The 25,866-nt window shown below is 49.7% G+C and overlaps 1 protein-coding gene across 1 annotated transcript in view; it reads right to left on the bottom strand.

Annotated features, from left to right (window-relative positions):
• LOC141925511 (hydrocephalus-inducing protein homolog) overlaps positions 1–25,866 on the bottom strand; it is an 89,721-nt gene that overhangs the window by 27,570 nt on the left and 36,285 nt on the right. The window contains 13 exon segments of the mRNA XM_074829952.1: positions 1,423–1,736; positions 2,590–2,733; positions 4,479–4,622; positions 6,483–6,738; positions 8,902–9,140; positions 10,414–10,566; positions 12,894–13,058; positions 13,559–13,694; positions 14,947–15,047; positions 15,873–16,108; positions 18,064–18,131; positions 22,450–22,673; positions 24,681–24,799. Coding sequence (XP_074686053.1) covers positions 1,423–1,736; positions 2,590–2,733; positions 4,479–4,622; positions 6,483–6,738; positions 8,902–9,140; positions 10,414–10,566; positions 12,894–13,058; positions 13,559–13,694; positions 14,947–15,047; positions 15,873–16,108; positions 18,064–18,131; positions 22,450–22,673; positions 24,681–24,799 — 2,299 coding nt within the window.

The following is a 25,866-nucleotide window of genomic DNA, read 5'->3' as shown; positions in this document are numbered from 1 at the left end:
ACCTAAATTGGTTCTAAAAAAAGGAAAGAGTAAAGATAAACAGGCAACTGGCCAGCAAGTGGCCCCAGAAGAAATTAATTCCACACAGGCTTTGCTGTAACGTGCTTGCTTCTCTGTTATTATAAAACATATGCATTGTTCTATCATCAAAATTAGATTTTCCCTCTAGCTTGCAATTAAACCCTAATCTAGTTTACCAGGAGATGATGGGGCCTCCAAGCAGAGCTTACAGCTCTGCTCCTCCTTCCCTGCCCACCTCCCTCCACCTGCTTTTGCGGGCTTTCCTCTGCATTTTAGTGTCTGTTCTTGAAGGTGCCGTGCATCAAGAAGGGCCACACTAAAGACTGGTTGTTACTCGGTAAGATCCGGCTGTGAACAGGCTACCCCAGTGCCCAGGTCTTCTCCCCCAAGCTCTCCTCATAGCCATAGCTAATCTCCAGTTCCCAGTAGGTTGTGTCCTCTGAGCCAGATCCCAGTTCTCTAAACAAACCTGTTTATTGATGATCTCTATTATTTGTAATGGCAGCACTTCAACGCACAATGGTTAACTTTGCTCAGTTTCCTAGGGCATTATGGAAAAACCATTTGCTACTGTAATTAAAACTGCCCAGACTAGACTTTTGTGCTATGCAGAGAGGCCACAGCAGGAGGAACTGCTGGAAATGTGTTTATAAATGTGCTCCAGCACGACTGCAAGATTGCTCTTGGGCTTGGAAACCACAGCCCAGCGCTGGATGGCCCCGCTTCCCATGGACGTTCAGACAAGTGCTCCCACCAACACCTACAGCTGTACCCAAAGCTGCAGCAGAACCTGCCGTTTCCCTGTAAAACACTAAATAGCTGTTTGGAGAATGTGATGAGCAGTTTAACAGATGAAAATTCACTTCACCAGTGTGGTGTTTGCCTCAGGCCACAAAGGTCTGAGAAAGCAGCTTTCCAATACCAGCCTTCCTTCCCAGGGGAACCAGTATGGGGGCTACAGCAAAGCAGCAGCAAGAGACTGGGGCAGCAGCAGCATATCGTTCTGGTGGCAGTGCCTGTGTAGGTTCTTAGTGTAAAATGACAACACGTAGGGTTGGCAGGAAAGAAAAATCATATATCTGCTTGTCCCAGTGCCTAAGTATAGGTTTGTAGCTCCAGAAATAAAGCAGGACTCTAGGCTATGGACAATGCAAAAAGTGTTGGTAGCATCTCACAGCCCCAGCTTGACTGGAGAACGTTGTCTCCTTCCCAGTGTCAAACTGGTGGAGATCACTTATTCCCTGAGCACCTAAGCCTGACCACGGCTGGTAGGTGTTACTCCCACAGGGAAAGTTGCAAGCAATTTGTCAGATCACAGGCAAACAGCCTTGGTCTTTGCAAAGCACAAACAGGACACGAGGAAGGAGAAGAGCTGCAAGGAGAGAGCGAAGGGGCACATACCTGATCTGGCTCACGCGGCTGTCCATCAGGAACGCCCAGTGGTACTGGACAAGAAGTGGGCTGCGGTTGGTCATCTCGATGTAACGCACACCTTCAGTGTCGTTCAAGATGCAGCCAAAGTCCAGGGCCGTGGGCTGGATATGGAGATTCGGAAAGTAGACTTCTCCCCGAACCGTGACCTGCTCCTCATGAGGGTGCTCAAGAAATCGTATCTTCAGAACCTTCTCTACTACCCGGCTACACAAATCCTCTTCATAAGCAGGGTTAAATCTGATGGAGAGATGAAGTTCCTCCCCTATCTCCAGCTTCACGGGCTGCAAGGAAATGAAGAGTATTAATCACCAGTGTGATGAAGTCCCAAGGTCTGGCAGCACGAAACGTGTAAATGTTCAACGTGTGACCCCAGCGTAGGCTTCTCAGTTCATCCTGCGTTTCCTTCACAGTGTGCGCCTGACTGCAAGCCCCACCACGCTCTTGTCTGAGACTATCTCAGGCTCATCTCACTGTGCTCTGCATCAATACACGAGGAAAATAAATATTCTTCTGCTGAATTTGGGACCCACAGAAGCTATGTGCTAAATACACAACTAAATCAGCACTCTGGCACACCAGGGCCTTTTGCCCCAGCTCTAGAGGAACTCCTTTACCCTCACGGCACAAGCAGCATGGCACTGCAGCCTCACCCTTGCAGGAGCTAGTCACTGGCGCAGCACAGAAGTGGTGGCCGTGCCTACAACAAGCGTTTAGCAGAGCCCATGTCCAACACCTTCACCAACAACAGGGCAGGGGCCAGGCAGCAGCTGGAGGAGCTTCCTCAGCCTTCCTGAAAGCAGGGCTGCCCTTGAAGAAAGCAAGCTCCTCCTGAGGTTATCTGAGAACGGCTGCTGGAGAGCTCGATGGCCTCCAAGAGACACCTTTACTACACGGCTTGCCCAGACCTAGCTGCCTGCTCCCCTCTCCTCACGTCTTAGAGACAGGATGTATTTCCCCAGTTCAGATGATATTTCATTTCCTTCAGCAGCTCGTTTCAAATCTGATTTAGTTCAGGCCAGTCTACCACTGAGTCTAAAGAATAAACTTCTCTACTAGAGGACCTCCCAACAGAAACGTACCACCACACTCCCCCCTCTTCAAACCCCACCAGCAGGAAGGCCCACGGCTGCTCACCTGAACGTCTGCAGAGAGGGGCTGCTGGTCTGCACCGCAGATTAAGAAGGGCTGCTCTAAGGCCAGGACAATGCTGAGTGGCAGGGAGGACGCGTTTCTTAAAGAAAGAGGCTGGTACTGCAGAGTTAGGACATCACTGGGTTGCTACAGAAACAGGACACAAGGGAAAAAAACAACGTGAAGTGGCCATGGAACTCCTTCCCTTTCTGATGCATTTCAAGTTTTTCAACCCCAAAGGGCATACACCTCTATTTACTATTTTTATTAGTTTCTACCCTTCTAGGTGGTTTTTCTCTAAGTATATCTGATGCCTTTCATATTTAGAAACCACAGCATCCCCTGGGGACAGGGAAACACTCTTGCATACAGAGGAGGGAATAGGACCCCGCGAGGAGGCAGCTGCATGAACAAGATCAATAGCAGAAAGTGAACCCAGACCACTTGTCTCCAGTTTTGTATCCTCCCTCGAGAAGAATGGAACAAGATGATTTTCACTCACATACAGTAATTTCTTACAACCTTATCAGCTCTAGTAGCCTCATAAAAGCAGTGATGCTGGTCAGAGGAGAAAAGCGAGCAGGATTTGGCCCACAGTGGAGAGCCTGCAGCAGCCTAAGGTTAGCTTTGAACATCTACAGGCACATACAGCCAGCTAGAAACCTCAACAGTCGGGCTGCAACAGGTGTCCTGATGCCCCTGCTCCAGTGACAAGCTGTCTGTAGCCTCAAAGCTCAGCTCTGCCTAAGCTATTTCTTCCTGTTTATGCATTGCTCTGGGCTTCCTGCATGGTTTATATCAACTAGACAGTGTTTGGGAAACTGGTTCTGGATGTATCGATATCAAACAGCTGCAGCGTCGTAACACTCGATAAACCAGAGCGCATGGCATCAAGCAGACCACAGGCAGACATCAGGGAGAGCTGAAAAGCTTCTAATTAAACCCGAACTGCCTGCTCACAGGATTCTGTGCTTCTCTGGAAGCCTGGGAACCAGAGGAGAGACCTGAAAACACAGAAACTAAATAATGAAATATCTTCTCTTTTTCAGACACCTCGCGGGAGAGGGAAAGGTGATGCAGGAGTCAGGATCCAGAGGCTAAAGGGCATCTGCTTTGTGCTGGTGTTATCATCACTGCAGCTGAAGGATGTCTGCGGGTCCTTTGAAGAAGGTGAAGCCTGGGGAATTGCAAAGAGCTAGCATCCATACCAACAGCAGAGAAGGCAGAGAGAGACAAGAGATGACAGGTTTTTCTCATCAGCCTGAGGAGCTGACAGGAATCTCAGTTCTTCTCAGCTTCCCTACAGGATCAGTGTTCAGACATCACTGCACCTTGGAGGATCCCCAAAAACCTCCCTTCACACCGAGTACAGGAACTGGTGTCTCTCTAGAAGTAGCCATGATCCCCCTCGGCAGAGCAGCTGTTATCTCAGTTTTACTTGGGTGAAGTTAAACACCAGTCCCATCTCTAAAAACATCTTCACTTACTTTATGAAGCACCTCAGGACGGGTGAGGAGGGGGTTTAGCATCGCTCAGCTGCAGCCCTCTGCTCGCCCACCTGCAGCCCCAGCACACGAGGTGGCTGTGCAAGGCCCACGCTGTTCTCGTGGGTCCCACACATCTCGCCCTGTGCCCTTGGCTCAGCAGCTCAATTCTGTCTCCACATCATGAAGGCAGAATACAGCTGGTGGGACTGCTCCCAATCCCAGAGGAGCGAAATATTGATCTCAGTGTTAATGGCAAAATCTTGGTCCAGCTCAGCTCAATAGTCAAAGTCCCACGGACTTGGAGAAGCCATTTAACTTCCTCCTTTGAACACAAGCACACGCCCCCACCAGGCTTTCAGTCATCAGCCATGCTCTTCAATGCCAGGATGAAATCCAGAGACTTACCTTCTCCACCCGGAAAGTGATTTCTCTGGAGGACATCTGCAGGACGGGAGCAATGAACTCGCACGTGACATCCACTTGCTTTATCTGTGCCTTCCCTGCCTTGCTCCCCACGACGGCGTGGCACAGCAGCCGCTCCTTTACCACCTGCACGGAGGAGTCACCCGTCACTCAGCGGGGGCCAGCAGGGCGTCCCGAAAACGCACTGCATTTGCTACCCACCCAGCCAGAGACCGTATTACCGCCATCAAGTTACAGCCACTGGGCTCCTCAGCAGTCCCCTTTTCTTTTTATGCTGCATCCCATCTATTCTGCTCTCAAACGTCCGTAATGCTACACCCCACTATCCACAAAAAGCCCTTGTGAGTCATGTGCTGCCTACAGTTGTAATAGTCCCTGCCCCAAATGATTACTGTTCTGATTTGTACCACTGCCAAGCATAATACTTATAGAAAGCTGTAGGAACTGATTTAAAAAAAAAATAGTAATACAACTATATTAAGGAAAACAGGTGATAGAAGGGCCAATGCTAGCAAACCCTCCCTTGGAAGCTTAGTGGACAGGATCCATGGGAAAAACCCAAATAGCCAGACGGCCTTCAGGTAAAGAGGGGGCCACTCATTCCTAGCAGGTACTGTGCCCTCCTAGAGCTGGTTTTAAAAGAAACCTCCCCAGGAAAGAGATGTCTTGCAGTTCACATGAAAACCCTCTGCTTAAGCTGGATGTTCTTACACTTAAGACTTTTTCCTGATTTCTCATGGTTTCAGTTCCCCAAATTCCTCCCTTCACTTCTCACTCTTCCCTCTGATACAACACCACAACCCAACTCCTCCTCGGAGTCTACAGACTCAAAATCATCCATGTTGCGTGTGCAATGCAGGGAGTTGGGCTTCTGACCAACCTCAAGAGTATTAAGTTCTCAAGACCCGAGGAAGGTGGAAAGCCCACTCCCAGGGTCTTGGCTTTGACTGCAGGAGGCAGGTAGCCACAGCTCAGCTCACAGATCCCCTTTCGGCTTTCCAGGCAAGACAGCCTCACCTGCACCCTGGTCACTTTATTTCCTTTCTGGTACCTTTTCCCCGTTTCAGCAAAACGAACTGCACAGGGACAGTCCCATCGCAGTCAGCTAGGTGAGTAATCGAGTATTCCTCAAGCTACCACCAAGGCAATCCTTTCAAACACCTTTCAAAACACAAGTATCAGCAGGAGCTTGATGCAGATTTATTCCACATTCACCTAAATATCTGTGGTCAGCGGTCTTGGAGAAAGGGAATGTACACCAGGGTTAGCTGGCAGCTTCTCTGCAGAGTTGGATTTCCCTGGAAAGAAGGGTCCAGGGAGGAGAACACCCAGTGATCCTGCTGAAATCTCCCCCTCTGAGCTGCCATCCAAGGGTGCTGCGAGACCTGCCTGCCCTTGGGACCCCGGGACTGGCTGAGAGACTGGGGCAAGCTGTTATGGAAATATTGACAAAGGCCAAGCTGTCAATTATAATGATCCCTGCGAACAGTTTCCCACATGGATGAACATCACCCCGATCGCTACAGCTGACACACTGTTCATTTTTCTGCTCCAGGACTCAGTCCTAGACAAGCCCTCTGCCCATGTTTGTCTACAGAGGAAAAATGATGCTACTCCCAGACACTCCCTCCCTTCACAGGTGTTTTGTTTTACTCACTGCTTCCCCCAGATACATTACTTTGCACTTTTTTATTTACTTTCTGCCTGTGCTCCTAGTCTAAGTGTAACTTATTTTCTCTGCCCTTCCTTTCTGCCTCAGCACATGACACCTTGTAACCTGCCATTTGCCCCTGAATTAGCAATGTTTCCTTCAGCCCGTGTTTTGGTATCAGCAGGTTGGGTTTACGGTAGCCATGGAAACATGAAAAAGCCTTAGGAGCTGATGGTGGCCAGGGAGGAAAGCAGCTGGTGCTGCCATGGTAACTTGTGGCTCTTGAAAGCACTTGCTCCTGATGGGGAAGGCTCAGCCCTCGGAGGGGACCTCACCTGGGGAGTGCTGGAGAAGCCTTCCAGCACCATCTCCATAGTCTTGCCCGGCATCAGCTCCACCCTCTGCGGTTGAACCTTAAACACAGGGCAGGCAGGTCTGGGGCTCTGGGAGGAACCTTGGCCCTTGGTGGTGCTGACAGCAGGGACACGATCGCGCTGGTGAAACTGGCCAAAACCTTCTGTTGACCAGTAGAGCCAACGGGTGCGCCGTCCTTTGTTTGTTATCTTGAAGTGGTAACAGCAGGGATCCAGGCTGGAAGAGAAAAAGAGATGGAAAATGTCATGGGAGCTGCTATCTCCCAGTGCTCACCCAGCTTCAGCACCCTGATGGCGTTATCTGACTGCACACTCAGCAATAAAAGCACCTCCAAAAAGGCTGACCTAGCTCAAAGCTTCAGCAAAAGCCAGACCTTGGTTGCCCCTAAGTTTATCAGCATCCAGCAGCTGCTCTGTTTGCGTACAGCAAGGAAGAGCTGCATGAAGATCATCATCTCAGCTGCTGCAGACAGAGCATCACCAGCCTAGAGACCCTCCAGTAACCTGGGCACCCCTTGCCTCGCTGGCGGGGCCCCTGCCCTGGCACCCACGTTATCCCCTCACCCCCCATCCCTTAGGGAGCATCCAACCCTCATCACCCCCCAACATGTCATCCTTTGCCTGAACAGTGCAGCTGGTTTTGTGGTTTAGGAAGATAAATGCACTGTGAGAACATAGGATCAACAGAAGTTTCCCCAATACAAACATGGCAGCAAGACCAGGTCTGGCTGCCGAGGGGACAGAGCAACAACGAGAGATGAATAACGAGAGCTAGATATAAACCAAGATGAATATTCAATGGAAATTGATTTCTTCATGTAAAGAAACACTAACTGCAGGCTAGTCTGGAGTAATTATTTTACCCTCTATAAATCTGAGCATGACCAGGACATGAATTGTTCCTGGAACAGTTACTGGTTTTTTTTGAAAAGGACAGAATACACGGCTTACAAAATGCATGTCTGCCACAAGCAGCTAAATACAGACCTGAGAGTGTAGAACAAACCAGTCTTTGAAACAGACTGTCAAAACATGATGCGTACAAGCTTAGTGTGAAATGGTTTATGTGGCGGACAGCACAGATGAAAGCCTGGAGAAGCTCTGGGTGGATGCAGAATTTGTGGCTCTGGGAAAGCCCAACTCATCTGAGATGTTACCTGGGTCCCATCTCAGCTCACCTGGCGGCAGCTCTGCAGCCGACAGCAATGGCAACAACTCCAGAGTCTGCAGACCAAGACGGGAAGGGGGGCAGAGGACGATGACACAAATCACACTGACATTGTCCGCTCCGTTGGGTAGCCAATTTGTGGCTGCACAGAGCACAGGACACGCTGGACAAGCGCCAACCTCCCTGCAATGTCCCTGCTTATGTAGGTGGCTTGTGCATGTGTATTTGAACCCCCAAAGTCTATCCTAAAGAGTAGGATCAACCTGCTCTTTCTACCTCAAAATTTAGGTATTGGACCACCGTGGACCCTCTTTGCAGCCAGGGAAAGGAACACACACCTCGAGAAGACTATTCTTCCTGTCCCAAGAGCTCTCCCACACAAGGCAGGCAGCACTCTGAAAAGGCTTATTTGTCTCCCATTTACGGGAACACGCCTGGTTTCAGACACAGGCGTTAGGACCAGTGAATCCCCTCCTTTGAGCTAAGCTCTTTAATTACACTTTCCATTTATCCCACCCAAACTCAGTGGACTTCTCCTCCTCTCCCTTTCAGAGCTGGTCCTGCAGCCACCCTCGCCTGCCCGCGCCTCAGGCTGCCGCTGTGGCAGTGACACCGAGGAAAGGTGGGAGAAACGAGGAAAGAGCGACTGTGTCTAATAAAGAGCAGCCTGGCAGGGGAGATGGGGAAGGCGAGCAAACTGAGGGATGGTACGGGGCAAAGAAATTCTGCTGCTCCTCCAGGACTGCAGGCAGAGGGCAAACAAAACAGCACCATTAATTTAGTCAAGGACCTGCTAACAAGCTACCACCAAGGTTTTCCGCTGTTGCGAGATGATACTCCATAGTGAAGGGAAAAACAAGCAACATTATCGCAAAGGGAAGTATGTTTATACTTGTAATGTAGCATTTTCCACCCAGAGGCTTCCAGGACCTGCTGTTTTCCTCCAAATCTTTATTTGAAAAAGTGAGGAAATATATGTATTATAACTAAAGACAAGTCAGTGACAATTTAACAGCTGGTTTCTATTTTGGTGGCTTTTGAGGGTATCTAACAACTTTCAAATGGCCATAGAAGGTTTCTAAAGGAAGCCCTGTGGCTTCAGGAAAACAGAGCCAGGACCTTGAGCACTGAAGAACAACTAGCCTGAAGGACTACAGCAAAACTCCTTCTTGCTGAGCCCACGGCAGAAGCGGATGCTGAGAGATCCCCTACCTGAAGTGGGGTCCCAAGTTGAGCTCCGGCGCAAAGGGTTTGTCAGTGACAATCGTGGTGCCAATGCCAACAGCCCGGACGGGGATAACGTAGGTGTGGCTGTTCTCTATGAACAGGTTCACCTCATCCTTGAATTTCTCCGTGTCATCCAAGTTCGCTATGACAGACACAGACACCTCTGTCTCGGGGGGAATCACTCCTTCACTGGGTTCAATCCTCCAGCGCGAGCATTTGTCAGCCTGTAAGACAAGCCAAACACTAACTTAGCATGGAAACCACGGACCCTGGTCTCTTGTGGGGTGCAGGAAAAGGAAGGACTAAAGTTATGGGGCAATGCAGAGACCGATATACCCTGTGAGCCCCCTGGGTATACCGCAAGCTGCCCGGGGAGGGAGGGACCGGGACAGCAGTGCCTGAGCAGCTCTGCAGGTCAGTGCCTGGTATGAGCACACAAACCCCATCATTCACACACCAATACCACCCACCCCAGGTGGCTTGCTCTCTGCAGAGATGGAAAGCAGGTTTTCATTGTGGAATCAAAGCAAGCTGCCCTGGGAATCCCCCACTTTGAGGTTACATTTATCCCCCAAACAGCCGGAAAAGCAGCACGAGGGAAATTCAGCCCCCTCCTTGGCCCAGGAGGCTGAGCCTGTACTCTCACACACTGCCTGATGCTCCATCCACAACACCAAGTCCACAGTGCCAGGTCTGGGCTAACCAGCCCCAGAAGTCTGACCCACCTAGCATGGAGAAGAACAAACCTCCTCTGAACCCGTTTTCAAGCCCCTCACAGATCCCCCCTCCAGTGGGGAGCACACCCCACCCAGCCTCAGCACACGAGCCTGTCCTGGCTGCATCAGCCCTGCTCCCCCTGCCAGGCAGCAACCCAACCTCCCTTGGCTATGCAGCTTCTCACACTACGCAGCCTCCATGAATTAAAGAGCCTTTTTCTGCAGCCAGTCTCCAGAGGTGCTCTGCAATGCGACAGAGTCCACCGTAGGTACACGACCCTTACATGTACATTCTTGTGCAACAACCCAGCTGGTTTGACCCCCAGGAGGTGTGAAACTCACCTCACTGCGAGCAGTTTGAGGACAGACCTCACACCCTAGTCTCTATCATTAACAGCAGTTCGACAGAAAGCAAATGCAGATCTAATAGGGAAACCGTGCGGAAACCCATGCCCTTTCAGGAGCAAAGGGCCACAGCGTTCTCTTGGTCTCAGAGCTCCAAACACATGACGCTTAGAGATAGATACCTTCCACAAAATAAAGGGAGAACTTGCAAAAATGATCCAGACTCATTTCTGCTCAAACATCTATGCAAATTCTCTGTTTTACTGAGGGGTCCCCCAGCTAAAACTGCCCCCAGAGCCAGGCTCCTCTTGCTGCATTGGGATGGAATACGTTGCTTTCTCAATCATACAGTGGTATGCAAATGTTGCATATAAAAATCAAGTCACAGGTTGCTTGACAGTCATTTTTGTTAGAAAATAGCCCCACAGATACTTACCATCTTTGCCCTGAAGGATGCAGGGATGACACTCTGATTGGAGAGGCGGAGAGTTCGGGAAGCATCTTGTATAACTTGGATACTGCCAAAATTTATCTTACTTGGATGCACATAGACAACTGGTCCTTCTCCAGTGCTCACTAAATGGATTTTCTGCTCCAGAAAGAGGGTAGGAAAGATCAAAAAAAAACAACAGAGAAAGTTTAAAATGATTAGACAGCTCTAAGGGTACTCCTAGACTGGGGGATAATTATGGCTGTTTGAAGTTTTTTCAGTGTTGTAAAACCGAAACAGAAGGCCTGGAGCAAGTGTGGGATCTGGACTGATCCCATCTGAAAGCCACAAGCTCCCGTTATCAGGGGATAAAGAAATCCTGTTTCCCGTGTTTGGTTTTTCACACCTCCTCCACACTGTTAACTCTCCTTCCTCTACCTTGTGCCTGCTCCCACTCCTTTTACTGCTCAGTCTTGCCCCAGACCACCCTCCCTGACTTCTGCTGCTGCACAGCACACTTGGACAGTGACTTTAGTCCCAAAGCTACACCTGTGAAAGCCAGCACAAGTCAGAGGCAAAGCAGGCCCTTTAGAGTAGAGATCACGCAAGTTAGTCGCCTCTGATTTGCACATACGTGTATTCCTGGTATTATGTGGATAATGGGCATTAATTATTAATTACATCATTCAAGCAGTATTGTTTTCTTTTGACAGTCTGAGACCCAAAAGTTCTGTTCTTGCAGAACTGGCACAGACTATTGGAGGAGGAATGTGGATCCCTTGGCTAAACCACCTCCTCACATCATTAAAAACATTCAGGAGGCATTCAGGAGATTTAGCAGCATCATTTCCACTTGTTTTATTAAAAGTCTAAATCCCTGTAACTACTTTCAAAATGTCAGCCTTTCTTTGTTACAGAAAGCTTAAGGTTCCCAGGAACCCTCTGACATCCTCTTTCATGCCCAGAGAGAGGAGAAGACGTTTTGAAACAGCTGCTTCAAAAGTTGATATCATTTTAAATTAAAGTTTAATTAACTATATTTGTTCTCGATTTCAGCTAGATGAAGCCAGGACACTACAGACAACATTCTCTTGCCTACATTTTGTTGTCATTGCTGCTGTTGTGTATGCCTGAATGTGAACATCATCTTTCAGGAGGCTTTAGTCCAGGAATGCTTTGCCTCATCCATTTCCAAACTTAGTAGAAAAAAGAGTCTCTGTGCTCCAGGTGCAAGCGGTGCGGAGACTCATGAGTCTTTGGCTGGGGCTCTTGGCAAAGAGGTATGATGGATGTTTCTCAGAGTGATGGGCCTGACTTTCAGCATGGCCTCTCACACAGCGCTTGCTTTATCAGGATTCAGGGACGTCCCTGCGTGCTCCTGAACAAAAGGCCTAACGAAGCACCAGTGATGTTCATCTAACAGCACAGCAGAGTACGAGACCCAGGGGTTGTTCTGGGCTTCAGACTGGCCTTCTTATCCCGTCTGACCTACCGTAATTAAATGCTGTGTCAGACACTTAGATTACCACCTAGGATGATACATCCTTCCTCTTCTCTAGGTGAAGGGAAGTGGCTGCAAGTATACTTGAAATTACAAGACCTCCTGACCTTGTTAATGTATAGAAACCAGTAAAGTAGGACGTTTAGTTTTAACGTTAACCATCACTTGTGTTTCACTAGCTTTTATTTTTCTCGTATTTTACTGCAATGTATATAATTTCATTTATACTCTTTTCCTACCTACCCTCTGACATCTTACCCACTTGTAAAACATCTTGAAACCTGTAACTCCTTGTCTAGTGGAGATAAAACAGGCCTTGCACAGTCTGGCAAACTCCCTGAGTACATCCCTGATAACAGGGACCTAAAAATGCAAGACAAGCGCCTGAGAAGACGCCAGTGTCAAGAAAAGCGACTGGAAGCTGGTTTAAACCAACCCCCTCAAAACAAACAGGAGCCGAAGGAGGGATGAGGTCACTCCATGACCATGTACGGACATGGGAAACCTAAAGTTCAGCTAGCAGACAGTGTGAGGAAGATGATGTGGACCACCAAGGGGGGGAGAAGACCCTCACTCTATTTTTACTACGCACGCTCAGACTATGTAAATGAATTCTAAGAACCCATTAGCACAAGACTGTCTTTTCTAGGAAGCTGATGCATGTGTATGCTTTTTGTGTATATTAGTCAGAGAGTTTTGTTAGTAAGTGTGGCACTCATGGTGGAGCGATCCCCAGCGCTGCCCAGCTGCGAATAAAGAATCCCTGCTGAACAGTTATACTCAGTTCTGACTGTGGAGTGAAGCTCTTTGTTTCACAGGCATTAGCTGTTGCGTATGCCACAAACCCCTTCTTTCCTTGTCCACACCAGCATATATTACAAGTTCTTGCTTTCCCGGGAAGGATCCCCGGAATTAGCAACCCTGCCTTACGCTTCACAGCCCACCAAGATGAGTCGCACAAAGGCCCACGTCCCCTGGAACTCACCAGAGGGGATTCTTCACTCCCAAACACTGCAACATGAGCAACAGTGTCCTGCTTTCCTGTCACCTGGGCCTCCAGGGTCAATGGGACCTCCACTGAGCCGCGAGGCTGGACAATCCCCCACGGCACGGGGCTGGAGTACCACACAGAAGCGTCCTCCTTGTGTTCCTGTAAGGGACAGAGTCAAATGCAACACACAGGAGTGACCTTTGAGGAAACTTTGAACTCCTCAACATCTACACAATGGCAATTCACACACATTTTCAAAAATCCCCAGGAGAAAGCAGAAAGGTACAAAGCAAGATGCAAGACTTGTATGGGCTTAGCGTCCTCAGGGGGGCCAAAAGCTGCTGCACCCACAAACACCCACTCCTGTGCTGGCAGCCTCCTTGAAGCAGCTTTTCACAACCCTCTACGTTCTCCTGCATGAAAGCACCCCAAAGACTAGAATACAAACTGCTTCCTACAGAGTTTAAACTGCTTCCTGAAGTTTATATTCAGGTAGGTTCCTATTTAACTGCTTCCTGAAGTTTATATTCAGGTAGCTTCCTCTTCTCAGCAACCTTTAGGTTTGAATATAAACCAGCAAGGTCTTATCCAAAACCCTTTTTTTCCCTGATAAACCCCTTGATAACATCTGAGGGCAGGAGGTGGATGCAATGCCAAACCTGAGGGAGAACCCTGTAGCAGCCTGGAAGATCGCTGTCGTTCACAAGGGTCAGCATCTGCTGATAGGGGAATTTTAGAAAGCACCGTCCAAACATCACGACGGGGTTGAGCGCTCGCAGTGGAGGAACCACGCATCTAGGCAAAGAGATGACCAAGAGGGAATTAGAGATACCGAGAGAATGTAGAGGTCGTTTACTCCCCAAGTAGTGTGAAATAGAGCATAACACATTTGTCAAATAGACACTTAATACCCCTACAGTGATAAATCGCCTTTAACTTCTTCTGACTCAACCACCTCCTGTAAAGGTGGGGCAAAACCCTGGGACTCAGCCTCGCCAAGTGCCCAGGTAGCACATAGTGCCCTGTCCCAGAGCTGCCTGATCAGCTCTGCCCGCTCTTTGCCCCAGGAGGCTTGCAAGGACCCTCCCAACAGTCCCAGCAAGGCGTGAGCTCTGGGGGAGCCTTCCCACCGAGGACCAGCGCTCACCAAGGCGCAAAGAGCACAAGACTCCAGTGTCTCAGTGAAAACGACTCCCTCCTCTCCCACACCGCTGTTGCCCTGCCTGAGAACTCAGCCCTTTGCCCCAGCGAGGGAGGGCACAAGCCACCCCCTGCCTTAGGCAGTGGGGGATCACCCTCTCCCAGCTCCTGCACCCCCACGGCTCCATGCACTGTCTGTCCCCATTTGCACTTGTTTTACAAAACTGCAGCCCAGGCACTGACTGGATGACTCTGCCTGGGAGAGGGAACAGCACAGTGAACTCATCCCTCTTGTAATTAAACCGACACCCACTGCAGCACAACAGCATTGAACCTGGCTGCAGCAAGAACAACTTTTGGCTTCAGTCTGAGAACATTAATGCTCAAAAGAACCAGAGGGAAGCAGAGAAACCTGAGCTCACCTTCCACATCAAGGACTATTTTCCCCTTCATAAGATCGTGCTTTGAGCTTTCCCTCACCAGTCCTGCCATAAGCCCCTTTCCCATTCGCATGCACCTTCGTTAACTGACCCAGACACCAGCTCTCAGCAGGCTGCTCACTGCGGCCCAAATGAATGTTGTAGTTTGGTTGCAACCCAGCACAAGCCCACCACTTGCAGGAAGGAGGAAAGATGGCCCTTTGGAAATTTATTACACCTCAAGCACCAAAAAACAGGCCCATAATGAATATAATTACTGTTCCCCTTAGAAAAAGGCTCAGGGCCATGCCTGTCCGCGGAGCACAGGTGCTGCTTTCAGAACACTGCTGGTCTCACACCTAGCTGGGCAGAACTAGCTCATTAAGCAACACTTGTCATTTGGAGATGCAGCCAGCAAACCACGTGCAAGGCAGCGTGGTGCTGGATGCACGAGGAGAGACGACGAGCTGCAAGGAAAGCGCCGATACCTGGCTGTGAGGAGCAGCGCCGACACCGCCTTGCCAACACCGCACACGTCCACCACCAGTGCCAGCTCGTAGCTCTTCACAGTGTTGGAACACAGGGTGACCTGGGGGAAGAGAAGAGCATCAAACACTTCATCACTCCCAAAAGCCATCGTCCACGTGTGCTGTCCTCCGGTTCTCGTTCCACGGGCAGGAAAGGGAGGATTTTGCCCTAACTCTTCTGCTGGTCCATGTACAGAGCACAGTTGCTGGGAGTAACAAAAGCCTTCTGACAAATCTGCTTTGTTAAATACACCTTGCACTTACCAGGGCATACGTAAGCACCATTAGATTAATGCTCTACTCACCACTGTATTAAAATTAAGGGACTAATTTTTAATCTCAACTACAACAGCGTAAATCCAGAGGCAATCTGTTGACTTCAACATTCAGCTTTACGTTGGGAAGCTGAGGGCAAAATGCAGCCCAGCAGGTGCTGTGCAGTTCATGGCTGCCAGAGCTTTTCCAGTCCCCACTGGAGATCACCGCAGTGAATACAACTCATTCTGCTCATCAGGAGAGGAGAAATAAGACCGGGAAGAAAAGCAAACTGCTTTATACAATGACATCTCTCTTTTTAACAGCCACCTTCTGTCCTTATCCTTCCTCTGCCCACTTTAAATCAAAGAAACTGCTCAAAGCAGCTCTCAAAAACATATGAATGGCTTCTGTCCTTGACCATATGGTACATGATCTTCAGCTTACGATTTTGGAAACAAAGCAGTGGTCCTTCAGAAAAGCCCCAGAGTAACGCAGCTAACAAAAGCCTAACACTAGTGCAGGTATCTTACCCGCGTTACGCTCAAAGCTAGCGGTGCTAAAGCCCTCTCATCCCTCAGAGAAGCTCCAGCTCCGCCCGCCGAGCACGTATGGCCGGACTCTTCCCATACCTGGATGTCCAGGAATCCCAGGGGGCGGACGGTCCCTCTGCGGGGCTTTATGGTAAATTCGGTTGGCCTGAGGCGAGGTTGGGCTCCCTTTCTCCGGCGTAGGCAAGTGTTGTCTGACATCTGAACAGAACTGCTGACACTGGGCTCTCCCAAGCCGTCCCCAGGAATGCGAAGGTTGAAGGTCAGGGGCACCAAGGAGGTGTTAGTGAGGCGACATGACAAGGTGTGAGGAAAGCCTGGGAAAATGACACAAATATGAATTTATGCACCAACTGTCCTGTGATTTCTGGTGTGAATAGCCTGTTATGATAAAACTGGGTTTGGAGTTCAGCTCTTTTCAATCTGAAGTACAGCTAACTGAGAAGCTACGCAAGGAATTAATTGTCACTTAAGTTCCCTTTTACGCTGATGACAGAGATTGCTTCCTTGGAAATGCCCACTCTTAGCGATGCTGAACACCACAAGTTTCTCTCTCTCTAACTGTGAGGAGCTCTCTCACCTGCCCCCAAACCAGCACCAATTAGTTCGCACTTACGAGTGTCCATCCAGACAGACCATTTATTCTGAAAATTCAACCCGTAAAATGCCCTGTGAACTCTGCCAACACTCCTACAGTTTTCAGTATATAAAGTCATCGAGGAGAAGCTACGGTAAAAGAAAGGAAGGATGAAATTGGGAACGACAGCATGATGCAAAGCACTCTAACGCAGTTTCTCTAGGCAGGATCCTTAAGGCATCTCCTGTCTGGGGCTACCAGACTGAGCACATGACAACTCCCAGCCCACCGCACTGGAGGCAAACCTGATGCTTGCTCAGAAATCAGCAGGAGCCATGTTCCACCTTCCCTAACGAATGGGACATGGCTTCCACACTGCACACTGGCCCGCAAAGGTCGACATCACTTTAGCTGTGATACTCGCCTTCCCTCATGGAAAACCAGTGACACAACCACACCTGGTGGGGTGTTCTGCAGAGACCTGCTCTGGCGTGGACATCTGGCTTGGCTGGCCAGCTCTGCGAGAAGGAGACATCTCCCGTGGCCTGCTTACCAAGCGTCGTTTGAATACAGACGGGGAGGAAAACCAACTGCAGCCACAGCAGAGAGTTTCTCCATGTCCAACAACAGTGACCACTGCCCACCTCCAGCAGTTACTCCAGCAGGGAGGCAGGAGGGGCACAAAAAGGACAAACACAGACTTCACAGTCCCAAACAAGACCAAAGTCGCCAGACACAGGTCAACAGTCAGCAGCACAGTTAAAAGAAGCAAAAATACAATAGCTGCCTTCAGCTGAAAAGGCCTTATTAATGAAATGAGATTAAGGAGGATGAATCTCCTATTACATAACCACATTTCTGCCTGGTGTGTTTCTTGTTGTTTTATTCAAAAGAAAATAAAGAAGTGGCAGAGTGGTGATGGAGGGAGGGGGAGAAGTGGCTCAGGAAAGGTAATGAGTCTTCTTAAAAAGTCCATGAACAGCTTGAAAACACAGAGGCATCCTGGGCACAGAATGATAATGGCCCTTCAGTCAATCCACAATTGATTTCACATTTAAACTGCAGATCATCTCAGTAAAAAGCCTTTTGTGAGACTGAGATGGAGAACCAGAATCTGCGATTCAATGGAGACGCTCTGGATGCTCAGCCCCCGGCTCTGTCAGCAGAGCTGGGCTTGTGGTGGGGAAGGAGGAGCCCATGATCCGAGGACATCAGTGACTGATTCAGAGCTACTGCTTGGGCATGTGACCTGGTGGGTGACAACGAGGGGCCCTCACAGCGTTAATTAACATCTCGCACTGAAGGTCAGGCAGGTAAATGGTATCCTTGCCTTGCAACAGGAACATTTACCCAGAGCAGCTACAGGCCAGTACGTGGCTTAAACTCCCTTCTGCTGCAGTCCTGTCCCCATGGCCCTTCTGGGACAAGGACTTTCACAGTCATTCTGCTGCCAAGGATTGGGAGATTGGGGCTGAACAGACTACGAGGACACCAGAAATTACTGACTTTCTATTCCTTTGGTCCTATTTGATCTCACGATGGCACAAGACCACCTAAGCAACCAGCAGCCCTGGCTTTAACACCCTGAAGGCTGCTATGGAGGAACACAAGTGACAGATGATCTTATGTTAAAGTGCTCCATTTTGGTAATTCACGGAGCTCTCAACCCGTGGCCCAAGCCCAGGGCACACTCACCAAAGGAGACATCACCGAAGTGGAGGGCGGGGACGTCGAAATGAAAAGTCGGTCCAATGACACAGCCCCTGCAAGGACAAAGACAGGCAGAGGAGGTGTTGGCTCGGTTAGAGAGAATGGCAAAGTGTTCACCTTTCCTTACCGCTCAGGTGGGTAAAAGCTGCTCTCGGAACCACGGTGGGCTTCAAATCAACCTGTCACCCCTGTGCTCAGCACAGCACCCATGTGGACAGCAGGCAGCCAAAGCAAAGTGGTCAGCAGCCAACAGCTGCTGCTGAGGCTCAGGGCACCACGGCAGGGTGTGCCCCCACGCTGCTGCTGGCCCCATGAAGGTCCCTGAACAAGTGATGGCTCTGTGCCTCGGTTTGCCCACCCGTAATGTGATGGACAGAGGTGTCCACACAAAAGGGGACTCATTGTAACCAGCCTTCCCAACCACAGGTTCCCTGCTTTGGTATTTCTTAGCTGGAACTGGTGTTTCCATGGAGTATATGAACACCTTCCTCAGAAGACCTGATCCACACAATCATTACACATGCAGGACTTTGGGGCATGAATCCAGGGGAGCCCCAACATCCATTGAGAAGAGCAGCAACAGTTCTACACAGCGGACAGTTGAATCTTGGAGGGAAGTATCAGCTTGTCACCAGTGCACCAGCTGACACATCCAACAGCAACAGTCTTAAACCGCCGAACACGGGTGTCCTGAACCCACCACACCACCTCGCCCATCCTTAAACTCAGCAGACAGGCTCCAAACTCCAAAACTCACTCACATCCACTGAAATCAGTACTTGAAGCTGCACAACATTCAGTAATTGACTTCATGGTTGATGACAATCAATGTCAGCTCTGCCTCAGTTAAAAATCAAGGGCCACAGTGAACAGTGCCTTCTCATTTTATTCACAGGACTGACACTGTCATTGTCCACATGTTCTGCACATGAACAGACCCCAGCATCCCGCAGGAGGGACCTGCGTCCATCCGTGCTGTCCCATTTCCAGCATCCCTTTCCAAACACCAAAGAAACAAGCATCCAGCACCTCGTAAGGTTGGTTTCTAAGTAACGAATAATCACCTGTGGTCTTGGCACCTTCTGACTGCACAGTCAAAGAGCACTCAAAAACTGACTTTCAGGAGTTTCAATCCAACACTACTTCTTGATTCTTGCAGCTGAATCAGCTCCTAAGAATGAGTCAGGTACCAAATCCCTGCTGATGGTGAAGTTCCTTCTCCAGGGACCTCACACAACCAGACTTGACCTCCCAAGCCCTAACATCTTACTCTAGACGGAGCAAAGGGAGCAGACACGCTTTTCGTCACAGCATTTGCCAGGAGACGATGGAAAACTACCTCCAAACCAGCCACGACTGGGGATGACACCAGGAAACTGCCAAGGATGAGCCTTGCCAGGCAAGTGGGGAAATGACTGCCATATCTGCTGAGTGCACCGGATCTGTGCTCTAGGAAGTTAAACTGGAATGACTGCCCAGAAGGCTCAGCCAAGGAGCCAACCCAGAGCTGATAACAGTACAGCTTGCAAGAGAATGGGGGAAAAGGCAGTGGTTTTGGCAACACCTGTGTTTTACAGTAGCATTAAGTAATGCATGCGTGAAGGGAGATCAGGGTCCTCGCAAAGTAGGAAGGATAACACAAGGCGGGAGAGGAACTGCTTGAACTCTCATCCCCGTTCCTTCCTTTGCAGCCCAGTGTCCCACCAGCCAGCTCGCCTCTGTTCAAAAGAACCAGAAGCTTTTCTCCATGGAGGACGAAATCCAGTGCACAAAACCTTCCGAAGAGGGAGGCTCAGCTGGAGCTGGTGGGTGGACATCTCAAGGGCATTTGAAAACAAACAGCTTGAGCTGTGGGGCTGGAGAATGACAGAAGGGCTGGAGAGGGATCCTTGAAAAAGGCAAGACAGAGCTCAAGGAGGCAGATGCCATCTCAGGGAGGAGAGGACTGCAATGGGAATTGCTGCTGAGGGACAGCTGCATGGGAGCAGGCGGGTGTGCTGCGGTGCCATCAGATGGGCTGCATAGGAGCCACCATCCAGGGAGGAGGAGTACAAGGATGGGGAAGAAATAAATAAAAAAGGACCAGCAATCCTCTTTCACTGAGACAGAAGGTCTGCACTGAGCCCAGGGGGGTGCTGGCCAAACAGGGCAGAGAGTGGCCACAGAGAAGGGGAGGGCGTGCTGGGCACTGGGAGCCAGGGCATCACTGGGGAAAAAAGGACCACTTCATTTGGCTGTGGGGAAGCCAAAACACAACCGTCCCTCTGACAGCTCCTTCCTTCCTTCCCCAGGAGCAAGGCCACTGCGGGGCAGAGGCAGCAGTACTGTATTCTACCTGTGATAAGTGCAGCCTTACCAGCAAAACCTGCCCTTGCTCAAGGAGAAAGCTGCTCATGCAATAACACCCCGTGACCAATTTGGGGGAGGGACAGAGAAGAATAAATTATTTGATTGTGAAATGTTCCCTCTTGATTTCCAAAAAAAGCAGCGCTTTCCCTCCAAACACAAAGCCAACGTAATTGTTTCTCTACTGACGTCAACAGACCTACTCACCACTCTTCTCTTGCAAAGTAATACCCTTTTTGTTCTTTTTTATCCATTTCCCTCACCTTATTGGTAAAGTCGACCGCAGATTCCTCCCATTGCTTTATTGCCTTTGTCTAGTGCCTCCCAGCAGCACCAGCCCAGGAAGCTGGTTGCCGAGGAGGCACAGCCAGCCCCACAGCTCCAGAGCACCCAGCACCAGCCTTCCTGCCTACACCATGTCATCCCACCAGCCTGTCGTTAAAGACCAGCTGGGACAAGTTTGCATGCTGCTGCAGTCCTGAGAAGTGAGCTTTGCCTCTCCTGTCATCAGCTTTTTTTCCCCCTTCTCCCCTTTGCTTGGTGAGGATTATCTTTTGCCGTGGCACCAGCCCATGGGATGATGCCCGAGTCCGTGTGACAGCACCTGCCACAGAGCTTCCCGTCTCCCGCGTCAGCACTGCTCTGGCTGCAGAGAGGAGGTACCACAGCGCTGGCTGCACAGAGGACAGCTTGTCCCAACCCATGAGCATGAGAGGTGATGCTGAGGCTGCTGCTACCCATTTGGGATGGATTATTAACAGGATTTTAAAAACACTGCCTCTCTGCAGTCACCCAGGCTGGCCCATCCCCAAAGCCCTGCTGGCCTTGCTGTGTGTTCAGGGGCGGTGGCCCAGACCATCTACCGCCCAAAGCTGATGCCATCCCGCTGTCTGCCGTGGCCCAAGGGCGAATGAGCTACCTGTAGGAAGGAGTCACTCCAGTTCCTGGGTACCCGGACTGGGCAGCAGGCATCTCCACACCTTTCCTGTACCACCTCCAGTCAAACTGTTTTCCAGCATGGGTAGTCCCTTAAAGCCCCGGGGCCCTCACACAGAGACATGTGAGAACCTACTGCTGCCAAATTCTGTGCAAACAGCGTCCTGGAAAGTCACAGAGCCACCCACCTCAACCACGAAGGCAAAGCTGCTTCCCAGAGGAACCCAAGACTTTGAAAGTTAAACTGGGTATTGAGAGCACAGGAGTCATGGTCACAGGTGGCAGCAGGTCGAGGGAGCTGATCCTGCCCCTCTACTCCACTCTGGTGAGACCCCCCCTGCAGTGCTGTGTCCAGCTCTGGGGTCCTCAGCACACAAAAGACATGGACCTGTTGGAGCGGGTCCAGAGGAGGCCACAAGAATGATCAGAGGGATGGAACACCTTTCCTGTGAGGACAGGCCCAGAGAGTTGGGGTTGTTCATCCTGGGGAAGAGAAGGCTCTGGAGAGACCTTACTGTGGCCTTTCAATACTTCAGGGGGGCTTATAAGAAAGATTTGAACTGGATTTTTAGTAGGACTTGTCATAATAAGAGAAGGGGTAATGGTTTTAAACTTAAAGAGGGAAGATTCAGACTAGTTATAAAGGAAAAAATATTTTACAGTGAGGGTGGTAAGACACTGGCACAGGTTGCCCAGAGCAGTGGTAGATGCCCCATCCCTGGAAACATCCAAGGTCAGGTTGGACGGGGCTCTGAACAACCTGATCGAGTCGATGACGTCCCTGCGCATTGCAGAGGGGTTGGACTAAATGACCTTTAAAGGTCCCTTCCAACACAAACTATTCTACAATTCTATGATTTCCTCTCACAGACAATTACACTTCATTTGCTGCTGCAACTGCAAGGTTCAAACTGAAGTTAAGATTAAAAAGCCCTGGCTCTTAGTGTGGGGATGCTAGGATCCGAGCCAAGACTAAGACCTTAGACAACACCTTTTTTTCTCTGTTTCATCCTAAAATGAGGTAGGTGGGAGATGATTACCCAGAGACAGCTACAGACGTGCCCACCAAGCTCCTATAACCCTCCTCACCTGATAGTCAAGGTCACAGGCTCAGGGGATCCGTTCACACTGAACCTGAATTCTTCTGTGAACTCCCCCAGGATGGTGGAACTGAATGAGATCCGGATGACTTGCAGCCCATCCGGCAAAATGATGCCCTCCTGGGGGAGGAAGGTGAAGCAGGAGCCCAGAGCTGTAGCTGGAGGGACCAAGTTGAAGACAGCGTCGATGGCTCCTTTGTTAAACAGCACCACCTGCAGCAGCAAGAAAGCAAAATGGAAATACATAAGGAATCTTCCTTTCTTACAGAAGGCTGATTTGTCTTCTGATTAAGCAATTAACGTCTGTAAAAAGCAGAAGATGATGCTGTGTGCTGCTGCTTGGCAGAAGCCAAAGAAAATGCAACAGGACAAGTTCTGCCTTTGGGTTTTTCATGCAAAGCAGTGACAGCTTCATAGAAATAGTCACTCGGGGTTTATTCCACTGACACAGAGCAGCCCACTTCGACTTGCAGTGCAGAGGAGCTGCTCAGCATCACCAAGTCGATTCAGACCTGTCCCTAAGAGCAAGGAAGGGCAGTTGCAGCATTACTAGTGAATCATCACACAACTGATTCTGCTCCCGACGAGTCCGATCCTGCCGAGGGCAGAACACGTTGCAGCCAACAAGTTTACTGCACGTAGAAGACACCTCAGGGCAGCACTATAGCCAACTTCAGAAGCACTCCCCAACTCTGCTATGGTATGTAATTTAGTTTTCTCATTTTTTCTTTAATGGGATACTTTCTTAGTCTTTGCTCAAGCAGACGTGTCAGGAAAGGATGAGCGTGTGGTGCACAGCAGCTCCATCTATTCCAAAGAATTTCTCTTTCCTAAATATTCACAGCCACCATCTAAGACTTTACCATTATCAGAATAAACTGCAAATTTAGAACTAAGCCGTATTTTGTTGAACACTTGAGAGATCTACTGCCTCGATCAAGTGACACAATCCCGCAGCACTTGTTGAGAGTCAGCTCTTCTCATGTTGGGCGAGAAATGCCCACAGCTGCTGCGAGTACCAGCACGCTGTCAGGCACCAACAAACCCACCCAAAGCAAAGCGGTAAAGGTTCTGATTGCTGCAGGGTGAAATCCTGCCATTTCCATGGACTTAACTATCTGCTTTGGATTTCTTTTCCCTAACTTTTGTCCTTGTAAAACCTGGTAGAAAAATTGAAACAGAAGCAGAGACATGTCCCTTATTTTTTAATTTTGCAGCTGCTGTTAAAAATATTCACGTATTCAAGCTCTGCAAGGGTAACCTGAAAACTACTCTCTCCTCTCTTGTCTTTTACACCTCAGTTACAAATTGCACTTAGGGATCCAACGCTGAGCTGAGGTTTACCTCCAGTCTAGCTGCTTAGTACAGCACTAACATCTACTTAGTCACATTTTCTCAAGTCATGAAAATAATAAAATGGTAATCAATAAAGTATCACCATTACAAATGCATAGAGAGCACAATATTTTGGTAAGAAAACACCTTAATGTGTCCTTCCCTGCCACAGTCAAGCTTTCGAAAGTATTGCCTCATTTTCTACCTCTTTCAGTTGCCCTATCTTATTTTTTTGCAGAAGACTTGACACCACTGGCAGGGGGAGGCAAATATGTAGAAAATTCCTTTGCTTCATTTCCAGAAATGCTTTGCTCTTCATAGAGATGCAGCAAATCTGAAGAGTGGCGAGAGACTGGTCAGCAAGGGAAAGCACTCCCAGTCCCGTTGCAGGACACAGCTCTGAGCCAGGAGGCTGGACAGCTTTCCTCCAACTCCCAGGAACCGGCAGCACGCACTTAACCGAAAACTGGCTGCAGTGGACTGGAGTTCAAACACAGTAAATTTGTTCCAGCTGCTTTTTAACAGCCCGGGTACAAAGGTGCATTGCATCCAGGGCTGGAACAAAAGCATCTGAATATTTATCTTTTTGTCCCAGTGCTGCTTTCATGTGTCAAGGGGGTATTTTTTCACATGAAGCCTCCCAGCTGATCTCCAAGGAAGGTTGCCAAAAAGCAGGGAGTAAGACTTCACAAACAACATATGCACCTTTCAGATCCCATCAGAACTATCCAGATTCTGGGAAAACCCCCGAATTTGACTAGTATGTCAAATACTCCCTGCTCACAATGACCCGAGTTGCCAGAAATCCCACAGGTCCACGAGGCTCACTGCTGCCCTGGGAGCCATCAGGATCCCCCCCAGCCCCTCAGAATCCCGACTGCTCACCTCATAGCTGTGCTCCAATCCAACAAAAACCTTCCCGATGTCCAGCTGCTCAAAGCTGAAGCGGAGCCGAGGCCCTATGCCTTTCCCTTTGATGCGCAGGGGCAGCCTGGTCTCGCGGCCTGGGGAGAGATTTCCACTTCAGTACAGTAATTCCCTCTGTTGTCCTGGACTGTCCAGGCTGCCTCAGTGCTAGTCCCTGACTCGGGGCTGGATGGGACCAGCTCTAGGTGCTCCAGGAGGAGATACAGGACTCTTCCCTTCCCTCAAGAGATATGCCTTGGGGCTGGCTTCTAATTTCTAACCAACCCCTCGGGCTGGTTTCTCATTTAGCCATCAGTTTGCACCCTGAAAAAGCGATGCTGAGTTTAAAACACAATCTCTGAATTTCTTCCCATGTGCTTAGATGAGCTCTGAAATCCATTCAGTGAAGGCACAAAGCTCATGAAACAGAACTGAAGATAAAAATACGCCATCTATACTGATGCAATCGGAGACAAGAGCACAGGAGCCGAGAAGTACGAGCCCAGGCAAGGCGAAGCTCCCTGCTAACGGCGGTATGCACGTCTGAGAGCTGCCTCCAGCAGGCAGAGCGTCTCAGCCACTGCCCGTGCCTGACACACAGCTCCGTGCCCGGGGCTCCAGGGCTCACCTCCTGCAGCGGCACCTAAATTAGACAGGGCTTTGTGATCTCCAGAGAGAAGCACTCACCTATGCCCACCATGATACCGAGAGCTCAGCTTTGTAAAGACACCTTACCTGAAGCACGCTGAACAGTTATGGAAAACCTCACTGCTGAGGTCAGAGAAGCCATAAACATACTGCTAATACACACACCCCTTGCTGCAAAGGAACTGAGACTGCAGGGCTTATAGCTAAACTCTAAGATGCTCATTTTCTTCCATAAGCCTGCTAAGATGACAGTGTGGGATCTTTGTCTGAAGGATGCTCTGACCCACTGGAGCAGCCTCAAGTGCCTGAATCCTGGCCACTGTAGCTCTTTGGCCTCTACAGGCACCTGGCAGCAGAGCAAATGCTGGCAAACCCACGGCATGAAAACTTATCCCTTCACTGCCTTGGTTGTTCTGGGATCGGTGACCCAGGCTTGTAGCCACACATCCTGAGGGCTGGCCTTGGACACGAGACCACCTGGAAACCACAGGGACAGTGGGCACGTGCCAGCACCCTG

Source organism: Strix aluco, chromosome 6 (genome assembly GCF_031877795.1).
Source record: "Strix aluco isolate bStrAlu1 chromosome 6, bStrAlu1.hap1, whole genome shotgun sequence".
Taxonomy (NCBI): Eukaryota; Metazoa; Chordata; class Aves; order Strigiformes; family Strigidae; genus Strix; species Strix aluco.
The sequence above is the reverse complement of the archived record's forward strand: the minus strand, read 5'-3'. Positions and strand labels throughout refer to the sequence as shown.